The 11947-nt window shown below is 34.8% G+C and overlaps 1 protein-coding gene across 1 annotated transcript; it reads left to right on the top strand.

Annotated features, from left to right (window-relative positions):
* The first annotated feature begins 10544 nt into the window (after positions 1 to 10544).
* On the top strand, positions 10545 to 11480 carry LOC123786322 (olfactory receptor 4N2). The gene has a single exon (XM_045788561.2). The coding sequence runs from the start codon at positions 10557 to 10559 to the stop codon at positions 11478 to 11480; it is 924 nt and encodes a 307-aa protein (XP_045644517.2). The 5' UTR covers positions 10545 to 10556.
* The last annotated feature ends 467 nt before the right edge of the window (positions 11481 to 11947 follow it).

The following is an 11947-nucleotide window of genomic DNA, read 5'->3' on the forward strand; positions in this document are numbered from 1 at the left end:
TCTAGTTCTTGGAATTTATGCCATCAGCTCCCCTGGTTCTCAGACCTTTGAACTTGGACTGAATGACATGGCTGGCTTTCCTGGGTCTTCATTTAGCAGATGGCAGATTGTAGGACTTCTCTACTTCCATAATCACATGAACCAATTCATCATAATAAACTGCATCCCTCCCACCTTCCCTCCCCCTCTCTTTCTCTCTCTTAATTATGTATCTATCCTACTGGTTCTGTTTCTCTGGAGAACCCAATATACCATGGAAACATTAACCATTTCATGGCATGGTTGTATTAATAACAAAGTAAACTTCAAGGACCTAGAGGTATTACTAGGTATTTATTACTAGGTATTTCATAGTGATAAAAATGTCAATTCATCAAGACATACAATCTTAAATGTGATTCCTCTAGTAGCAGAACTTCACAATTTATGCACGAATACAGACATATCTAAATACAGAAGTGGAGAACCCAAAAGCATGGATTGAGATTTTAATAACTTTTTTTGAAAATTGGTAGAACATGTGATAAAAAAATCAATAGGGTAATAGAAACTAAACAACTTAACCTAGTTGCTATTTATAGAGTATTACACTCAACAATTAAGAACACAAGTTTTTTCAGGTGCACACAAGACATTTGTCAAGATAGAGGATATGCTGGCACATAAAAAAGCCTCAGTATATTTCATACAAAATATATTTTCTGACCACAATGGAGTTGAATTTGAAATAATTAAGAAAAAAAAAAACTACATATACTTGTGAATTAAGCCAGACACTTTAAGCCAGACACTTTTAAATAACTCAATGTGTACAAGATATTAGCAGATATTAGAAAATATCTTCCCTTTTATATTGTTTTTTTTTGAAAGAGTTTGTTTAGAATTGGTATTATTTCTTCAAAAAATGTCTGATAGTTTTCACTAGAGGAGCCATCGGGGCCTGGAGTTTTTTTAAGGGAAGATGTTTAAGTACAAATTGAGTATCTTTAATAGATACACATTTATTCAATCTACTTCTTCTAGAATTAGCTTTGGCAGTTAATGTCGTTAGAATTTTGTTCATTCAATTAAGTTATCAGATTCATTGGCATAAATTGCTCATAATGTTTCCTTAATATTCTTTTAATTTTTGTAATACCTATAGTGATTGCCCCTCTTTTTGATTCCTGATATTGACATTTTTGTAACTTCTTTTTTTTTTCTTGACTAGTCTGGGTAAAGTTTTATGAATATTCTTGTTCTTTACAAAAAGAATAGCTTTTGGTTTTATTTATTTTTCTCTATTTTCTCAATTTCTTGTATTTTTTCTTGTATCTATGTTATTACATTCTTTCTTTCTTTGCGTTTAATTTCCTGTTCTTTTTTCTAAAGTGGAAGATTAGATTATTGATTCAAACCCTTTGTTATAGGGGCGCCTGGGTGGCTTAGTCTTTAAGCGTCTGCCTTTGGCTCAGGGCGTGATCCCGGTGTTCTGAGATCCAGCCCCGCATAGGGCTCCTCTGCTGGAAGCCTGCTTCTTCCTCTCCCATTCCCCCTGCTTGTGTTCCCTCTCTCACTGGCTGTCTGTCTGTCAAATAAATAAAATCTTTAAAACAAAAACAAAAACAAAACCCTTTGCTATAAACCTTTAATATATTCAGTTGATGCTACACACTTCTCTCTAGCACTGCTTTATCTAAATCTTGCATATATTTAGAAATTGTGTTTTCATTTTCATTCAATTAAAACTATTTTCTAATCTCTTTGACTTTCTTACTCAAGGGGTTATTTAGAGTGTGTTTCTTTCTTGAATATTTGGGAATTAGCCTAATATATTTCTAGTTTAATTTCATTGTGGTCCAAGAACATATTTGATATGATTTCAGTTTTAAAAAAATGTGTTGAAATTTGTTTTATATCCTAGAATAAAATCTATCAGATTAAGACCTGCCATGTTGAATGACATAATAAATTCTGAACTTTAAATGTAAGAGTATACTTTTGAAACTGAATTTACTCTGATGATGTATCTATAGGATATATAAACAACATGCTGAGACGTTGTAAATTTTATCAAGTCAGCTATATATATTCCTTACATACAGTGTGAAACAGCACTCTCATGGGTATTTCCTGAATTTCCTTTTGCTGAATTACAAACTTAATCAAATACAACTACTCTTAGCAATTACCTTGTTTTTCCAATCTTGTCTGTTACTATTTCTGCACATGCACAGTTCTGATTCTTTGATGCTTTTGCACTTTCCGTTCTCTCCTTTTACCACTCTCTAGTGAATATTTCAATCTAGACCCAGCTATAATGCTTCTTCCTTCTTGAAATATTTCTAATGCCCCACACTGTGTTCACTTCTCTTTGCTCTTATGATACCCTAAGCATTGTTCTTTAACAAAACATCTCACGATTATTTAAATTCTTGTGCATTATTCACAATTTTCTGTCTTCCTTGAGGTTAGTGTTTGTCTTATTTTTGTACTTCATCTCTGGCACATTGACTCACTCTGGTAGACTTTCCATAATGGTTGGAAGGAGAGAATGAGTAATTGAATATATTATTTTTTTACTGTAAAAAGCAGAATGGGTAATTTTGAAATGGGCAATATAGAGTTTTACATAATGTGATGTTAATAACAATAACAGTAATTTAAAAAAATGACTGGTAGAAAGGAATTGATGAGAAATATACACAGTAGGAGAAAGGCCAGAGAATGTATATAATATTCTGGAATATATTTTCCACATTTTTCAGCATGTAAAAACTTTAAAAAATATTCTAGAACCTATATTATACCTGAGCTTACATATTTTATATATCTAGTATTTTAAATACCTGTGAATGAAGTCTTGAATTGTATGCTGTTATTAAAATGTATTTAAATAATCCCCTATTTTGGGATGTTTACCACATTTGTTTATTAATAGGGAAAAATGTACAATCCATTTGCTTATGTATGCATAATACTCTTTGGAAGATACACAAAGAATAATAATATTAGGAATTTTGTGTGTATGGAAGTTATAGGTGGGGGACAAAGATGGGAAGGAATTTTCTCTGTATATAAATTTTTCACTCTCTTGGCACCCTGGCCTGTTTTCTCTTCCTCAGCACACCAGATCTTTCTTTTTGATGACTTCTCTCTAGAATGGCTTCTTTTCAACCTTCAGATCTCACTTTTACGAAACTGCCTCAGAAAGAACCTCCCTGACCATCTAAAATAGCAGTATTTTTCTCAAGATTTCTCCATCTAAAATAGCAGTATTTTTCTCAAGATTTCTCCAACAAACTGTAATATTTTCATTATCACACTCATTAGTATCTGATGTTCTTTTTCCTGCTTGTTTATTGTCTGTCTCCCTGTGGTAGAATGTAAAATTCCAAAGAACAGGGATGTTGTCTGTCTTGTCTCTACTGTATTCTGGACACTTAAAATACTACCTGGTTCATGGTAGACAGTAAGTGATTGTTGAATTGGGTATAGAATCGAAGGGAGTGTCAATAAACTCAGTAATAGAGATAAATTGTTCATATATTAATATTTTAAAAAAATCCAAAAATACCCCGGAGCTCCTGGGTGGCACAGTCAGTTGAGTGACCAACTCTTGGTTTCAGCTCAGGTCGTGATCTCAGGGTCATGAGATGGAGCCCTGTGTAGGGTGCTCGATGTGGAGTCTGCTTGAGGTTCTCTTTCCTTCTCCCTCTGCCCCTCCCGCTCATGCTCTCTCTCAAATAAATAAATCTTAAGACAAAACAAAACAAAAATGCCCCATCTATAGGTGGGATAACAGTCTGTGAAAGGTGGTATTATTTTCCAAATCCATGGAACATTTATAGATTGAAGCCAGCACTACAGCCTTAGCTTTTTACTTTCTATCTGGCAGTCTTTTCACTATAATGGGTTATTTTTGTGTATATGCTTTTTGATCAGTAAATCAACTATACAATATCTGAAGTCAATCTGAGGATACAACTTTTGAAAATGTGTTTGTTCATTTGTTTTTTCTCAGGTTGTAAATCTAACATGATAATGCTTTCCCAGCTGGGTTAAAAAGCCTCCATGCTGAGAATTAGTTTAGATCTTCAGCTTAATTTTATCTTACGTATTGGGGTGAATATTAAAAAGAGAGGAAGTCCCAGATTATAACTACAGAAAAATATCACATTTTTAGGAGTCTTTTGTGGCAGGATTCTAACCTACTCCATGATGGGGCTGTTACTCCACAATTCTATATTATTATGTATATAATTATATATTTATATTTATATAATTATATATTATATACAATTATATATGTAATTTATTTATATAATTATAACATATTATTATATGTAATATATAATTGCCTTTCCATTTATGTCTCCTTTCTCTGTTTTCCTGTTCTATATTTTGATCATCCTTTATCTCTTTTTTCTCTCCCCTTTTTCTACTTTTCACACTGTGGTTTTGAGCTGAAAATAGATTAGGACAAATACATATTTGATTATGAATTACAGTTCACAAAAATGTGTGTTCATTATTTCAACTGTAAAGTGACTCATAAACTCAGGTTTCCCTTTAATGCAAAATAATAAAAACAGATATAAAATATTAAGTTGCATTTAATTGCTCTGACCCTTAATTTATTTGAATAATCTTCAGTGGAAAAAACAAAAAGGTATTCGTTTTTGGTTTTGCTGAGCAGAGTAAAAGTGAGTAAACAACAAATACTGAGATCATGATATATCTTTTCACATCCTCTATGGGAAGTCACTTTCCCTTGAGTAAATGGTCTGTCTTACACCAAACAGTTCTTTCCTCTAAGAAGAATTATGCCTTCAAAGTCTTCACGAGCATTATGTCTTCATCACCAGCAGTATGCTGACTCTTACATACTCATTACTGACTTGGCCACATTATTTGATTTCAGAGCCAGATCATGGTGATGCTAGAGAATAAGTCAAGCACTTGCCTTGAGTGTAAAATCTAAGGGAGTGACAAAAATACCCCAATAACTTAGTGATAAAGAGAAACACTATTTTAATGTTTTTAAAAATCAAAATTAATTTAAAAAATCCATGATGAACAAAATAAATGCCAAACTTTAAGTAAAGACAGGATCAGTAACTGTCATGCTGAACCATACTGGGAACTCCCGCAAAAGGAAATATCTGTAATTCTGATGTCTTCATTTAAAATTTTGATTATTCTGTTCACAATTTTCACATTAACTGTGATTTTTAAGATATTACATTAAAATGTTATTTATCTTCATTATTAAGTTTTTTGGTACCCTGGTAATTTTTGTGCCTAAGGCAAATACCTCACTTTTCTCACCTTCTCATCCTGGCACTGCTTGCTTTTTTCATATATATATTAATCTTCTATCACTTATTTACATTTGGGGGGTTATTATAGGATTTAAATGAACTTTTCTTAACCTTCTATTTACTTTTGACCTAGTAAATATGCTTCCAAATAGGATTCTATTATTTCATTCACTGATAGGATTTTGGTTTTAGAATTCAGAATTAATCCAGTGTGGCATTATGTGACATATTTAAAAATATTTATCCCTTCCAAAGCGCTGGTATTTCACATTCTAATAGCTCCCTTTGGAAATATTCAGTAGGGTTGTGGTAGTCTCAAGTCTCCAAAGCACTTTCTCCATTGCATCATAAAGAGTTAAAGAGGTTCCAAAATATAAGATCCCTATGTGAGAACAAATATTTGTGAACAGTAAGAATGGTCAATTAATGGGGTTTTTTGTTGTTGTGTTTTTTTCAGGGGAGGAAGTATGGCTACTTTGTGAGAATTACATAAAACCCCTGGAGACTGAAATTTCCAGGGCTGGGAGTAGGATTCATATTTACAAGAAACAAGGAGAGGACAATGGAGAAGATAATACAGCTATTCTACTGCTTTAACTGCTGCCTTGGAATACAATGGAATAGAGGTCAGAGTTTCAGTAGGAACAGCAGAGCCAAAGACCTAAATTCAGCAGTGTGGCATTTTCTTCCTTTCCCCTAAGAGATCTCTATATGTTCTTGATGCTTAGAATTACTTTACTGATGCTCAAAAACTTTTATTCTCTTATCATAAGTAAGTGAAATTATCAATAGCCTTCAGAGAATTGACATCTGGTGTTAAAACCAAGGAGCATACGAATGAATGATATGTTTTGTTGTCCTTATAAACTACAGATGAAAGGAAGGAAACTACAGAAAGTTAGGCTAAAGTCTCTAGAGAAAAACTTAACAGATTTTATCATTTTGCAGAAGATTAGCCCAGATATCTTAATTTCCATAACACAACATATTTGAGAGTTTCTTCTGTTGCCTCTGGTTCTATTATTCAAAACATAGGGCTTTGACAGAGAAAGCTGTAAAACTGAGAAAAGACTGATATATAAACAACTGACAGCATTGGCAATTTTACATGAAAAGCTTTACTGCACCACCCCAATTTCTTCTATTACTCACTCTGATTTTTGTGGCTACCATCACCCAGGGTTTACCCTACAGCCATTGACAAAGAATCTCATGGCAATATGTCCATTCAGTAGAGCTACCTCTTAATATCTATGTATTTGCAGGGTTAGCTTTGGTTTAAACATTCTTGAATAAGTTACTTATTATTGCCGTCACCCTTATATACCATGAGCCTTATATCCCTGTATGACAGAAAGAGTCAACACATTATTCTATGTGAAAGATGAAAAGCCAGCCTTCTGAAAGGTGGGTGACTTTCCCAGGGTCATACATTTACTGAATTGCTGAGCCAACACTCACTCATCCTAAAAAGGCATTAAAATCATATAAAAGGGTTCCAAACTAAGGATATTTCTACATTGTTAAATTGCCTAAAAAATTAGGGAATTTAGAAGTAATTTAACCATCTCGTTTTACTGACGGGTGAATTGCCTGGCTGAAGACCTATACATTTGTTTAGTGCTTTATATGTCCGCCATTACCATCAGTATCAATTACATCTTTGATCACGTTCTTCAGCTTGATCCACAGTTTTAAGAATATGTAAAACACCAATTTACACTTAAATAACTTACAAGCTTCAATCAATATGCTGACAGACATTACCTCAAATTTTGGAAACTTTGTTAAATATATTCATTTCACTAGAATGATACTGAGATTTGTTGAAAAAAGGTAAAGCATCTCATTTTATCAGGTTCACTTATGTGCAGAAAAAATATATATGAGTGAATGGGAAGTAATTAATGAGTGGTTCAGATTAATTAAACCACTCAAGAGAAAATAATTAGTATTTAAGAGTGACATAGACTTTATTTTGTAGACTGTTAAGAATGGATTACTCCTTCTGATACACGTATTTTCTTTTTGTAAGAATTCTAAATTTAATAATGGAAGAACTGCTAAATTTAATAATGGAAGAACTGCTACATCTGGTCAGTTCAAAGGTCCATCCTGTCAGGTGTCCAGTGTCCATGAACAGCTCTAAAGGACATCTGTCAGTGACCACTTATGTGATGTAATGAGGTATATAATAAACACTCAGATGATGGAATGAATGTTGAGACAAATGGCTGCCCAAATGTTGAAAAGTTAAGAAGCGAATAGAGAAGCTAATTTGGAAAGCCTGCAAAAAAAATTTTTTTTCATGTGTCTGTTGGTCACTTGTATGTCTTTGGAGAAGCGTCTGTTCATGCCTTCTGCCCATTTCTTGACTGGATGTTTTTGTTTCTTGGGTGTTGAGTTTGATGAGTTTTTTTAATAGATTTTGGATACTAGCCCTTTATTTGATAAGACATTTGCAAATATCTTCTCCCATTCAGTAGTTTTGTTGACTGTTTCCTTTGCTGTGCAAAAGTTTTTTACCTCGATGAAGTCCCAATAATTCATTTTTGATTTTGTTTCTTTTGCATTTGGAGATGTGTCTAGCTAGAAGTTGCTAAGGCTGTCAAAGAGGTTGCTACCTGTGTTCTCCTCTAGGATTATGATGGATTCCTGTCTCACATTTAGGTCTTTCATCCATTTTGAGTTTATTTTTATGTATGTATAGTGTAAGAAAGTGGTCCAGTTTCATTCTGCATGAAGAATGTCTGATTTTCCCAACTCCATTTGCTGAAAAGACTGTCTTTTTCCATTGAATATTCTTTCCTGCTTTGATGAAGATTAGTTGACCATAGAGTTGAGGGTCCATTTCTGGGTTTTCTATTTTGTTGCACTGATGTATATGTCTGTTTTTGTGTCAGTACCACACTGTCTTGATGACTGCAGCTTTGTAATACAGTTTGAAGTCTAGAATTCTGATGTCTCCAGTTTTGGTTCTTTTTCAACAACACTTTGTCTATTTGGGGTATTTTCTGGTTTCATACAAATTTTAGGATTGTTTGTTCTAGCCCTATGAAAAATGTTGATGGTATTTTATAGGGATTGCATTGAATGTGTAGATTGCTTTGGGTAGCATAGTTAAAATTTTGTGTAGGTCCCACTTTCCCTGTGTGTGGTGTTTGTGTATATGTATACTGTGTATATATACTGATTGATATGTTGAATAAGACCTTCATAAATTCTACCTTTGGCTGTAAGTAATACAATGGAAACCTATATATTATCCACTCAACTAGCTTCAGACATACTTAAAACAGATATTTTTAATGTTTCCTAAAATATGTATCCTAACAGTACACTATATAGACTTACTGCTTTGTTTTGGGTTTTGCTTTTCTATTTCTCTCCTCTTCTTTCTTTCCTTCATCCTTGTCTCTTCTAGTCTTTCTTTCTAATTACTGACCCATTAGCATTTTCTGGCAAAGATGTCCCCCTTTTTTGGCACTCCATATTCCACAGAACTTACTTAAAGCAACTGTGCTATTTAAATAGGATAGGGGAGCACTGGTATATGTCACATTATATTTTTCTGTAGATTAGCAATTTTCAAACTTTAAGAACATTTCATATCTGTGACAAAATTTTTTGAACATGTACCTTAAGTATATGCAGTTTATTTACAAAGTACATATATACCATTATACCAATATGTAAATACCAAAAAGTAGCATTTTGAAAAGAGTAAAATTAAAATGCAATATGTACATATGTGCATAATTATATGCTATATATATACATATATATATATATATACACACTATTTTATGTTCACTCTTCAATGAATCTCATGTGTCCCTTCTGAAATGAGACCCCACTAAATAGCCTGAGCCTTAAGTCTGGATTTTCCCTCCAATAACTTAGCCTTAAGTCTGGATTTTCCCTCATCTTCTAATTCTAGGCTCCACAAAGGTGTGATTTTTAGACTAACAATATTATTTTTATTTAAGTACACAAAAAAAGGACATCCACTGATGAGAGTTGTGTTAGTAATTTCTTTATTTAAATGAAAAAGAACACACTTGCATTCTTCCACTACTTGTCAATCAGAACAAAAGAGAAAACTCATTCTAGACTTAGGTAACCACAGTTGCCTTAGTTTTCTTATATTTGAAAGGAATATATTAGACTATAGGATCTTTTTTGTTACTTCGACCTGTTCTATGCTATGATTTTATGCATTGACATAACTAATTTTTTAAAATGTTATATTTGCAAATTTTGTATTGTAGCATATTGTTTGTTGAAAGACTAAAGGCTCTCCACCCTTGGGTGTTATACGGGGATCAGAGAGAGAAGGAGACTGGGAGTATGTAAGAAGTGTTAATTAAGCTAGATGAACAACGTATGGAGTGGCTATATAAGTGGTATTTAACCAGGGACATAGCCAGGAAATTGCCTCTACGTTACATGAAAACTGGAGTTATCATTGGGATCCTGATGATCAGTTTGGAGTCAGGGTAATAGAAAGACACCAGACCAGAGGAGGGTAATGTAATAAGATAATTAATAAAAGAATACAGAGGGCAAGGCAGGGAGTGAGCAGGCAGGAACTAAGAATTCCACAGGAACTGAAAAAAGGAAATACTTAAGAAAAAAATTGGACTTGGTGAATGAAAAGAGGTGTAATTTCAAGAAAATAGCTAAGTCTCAAGCACAGTACAACAATAAAAATGCAAAGATCTTAAAAATTGGAGTTATGTTGTATCTCAATTAGGAACCTTCTCATATGACCCAGGAAGGTAGGAATCCCAACGTGTAGGATGCCAGATTCTTAGAGTGGAGAGCAGTTCTACAGAAGCGCATGGTTGGATGGGAATAAGAATTGTGGTATGAAAACAGTATTTTTGTTTGTTGGTTTGCTTGCTTTAAGTATGGAGTTAACAAAATGTTTGGAGTTTACCCAGGATGTTGGTGAGGGTTGAGACATGATTTTAGCTGATATGACAAACATGTCAAAAAAAATTTTTTTAATAGAGGAAGGGGGATCAAGGGGGAAGGAGGGGCAGAGGGAGAATCTTAAGCAGGTTCCATGTCTGGGGCTCAACCTTACAACCCTGAGATCATGACCTGAGCCCATATCAAGAGTTGGATGCTTAACCAACTGAGCCCCCAGATATGTCAAATATTTTTAGTTGGAGAAGAATGAGGTTCTAGATGGAAGAAACAATAACAACAATCACTCTGCTTCTTGATGTACTGCAGGCAGAGGAGATGGAAAATGACAACAGCACAGTGGTGAAAGAATTCATCCTTCTTGGTCTGACCCAATCTCAAGATATTCAGCTCCTGGTCTTTGTTCTAATTTTAATTTTCTATCTCATCATCCTCCCTGGAAACTTCCTCATCATCCTCACCATCAGATCAGACCCTGGCCTCACAGCCCCCCTCTACTTCTTTCTGGGCAACTTGGCCTTCCTGGATGCATCCTATTCCTTCATTGTGGCTCCCAGGATGCTGGTGGACTTTCTTTCTGAGAAGAAGGTAATCTCCTACAGGAGTTACATCACTCAGCTCTTTTTCTTGCACTTCCTTGGAGGAGGGGAAGGATTACTCCTTGTTGTGATGGCCTTTGACCGCTACATTGCCATCTGTCGGCCTCTACACTATTCAACTGTCATGAACCCTAGAGCCTGCCATGCCTTGCTGTTGGCGCTGTGGCTTGGAGGCTTTATCCACTCCATTATCCAGGTGGCCTTCATCCTCCGCTTGCCCTTCTGTGGCCCAAACCAGCTGGATAACTTCTTCTGTGATGTGCCACAGGTCATCAAGCTGGCCTGGACAGACACTTTTGTGGTGGAGCTTCTGATGGTCTTCAACAGTGGTCTGATGACCCTTCTGTGCTTCCTGGGCCTTCTGGCCTCCTATGCGGTTTTCCTCTGCCGTGTATATGGGTCTTCCTCTGAGGGGAGGAGCAAGGCTGTTTCCACATGCACCACCCATATCATTGTTATATTTCTCATGTTTGGGCCTGGCATCTTCATCTATACTCGCCCCTTCAGAGCCTTCCCGGCTGACAAGGTTGTTTCTCTTTTTCACACAGTGATCTTTCCTTTGTTGAATCCTCTGATTTATACCCTTCGCAACCAGGAAGTAAAAGCTTCTATGAGGAGGCTGTTTAATCAGCATGTAGCCTAGTTAAAGGGAAAAAAAAGAATTAAAAAATCAAGACCAGAGAATTTTATCTGAAATTAATTTATCCATTTCCAAATACTGCATTTATTGAACATTTTATCAGGACTATTTCAGGCACTGGGAGAAAGAGGTATTGAAACAGGTAAAGTCACTGCTCTCCTAAAGGTACAATCTGGTGGGAATAGACAGCCATTAAAGATAGAAAATGAACTGAATGGTTTCAAGAAGAGATACAGAAACTAAAGGATAACAAAAGTATAGATAAATAGATAAGAGAGAGTGTGGGGTGAGGGTAATAAGTCGACTTTCCATCTTAAACTAGGCTGTTCTTGTGGATGTGACATTTTGGCTGATAACTAGATGAACTAAACAGTCAACCATGCAAACATCTGGAGGTAGAGCATTCTAGACAGAGGAAACACGTAGTGCAAAAACCTGAAGATGGTGATTAACTTGGTATATTTGAAGAA

Source organism: Ursus americanus, chromosome 4 (genome assembly GCF_024610735.1).
Source record: "Ursus americanus isolate L20-20 chromosome 4, mUrsAme1.1.p, whole genome shotgun sequence".
NCBI classification, from domain to species: domain Eukaryota; kingdom Metazoa; phylum Chordata; class Mammalia; order Carnivora; family Ursidae; genus Ursus; species Ursus americanus.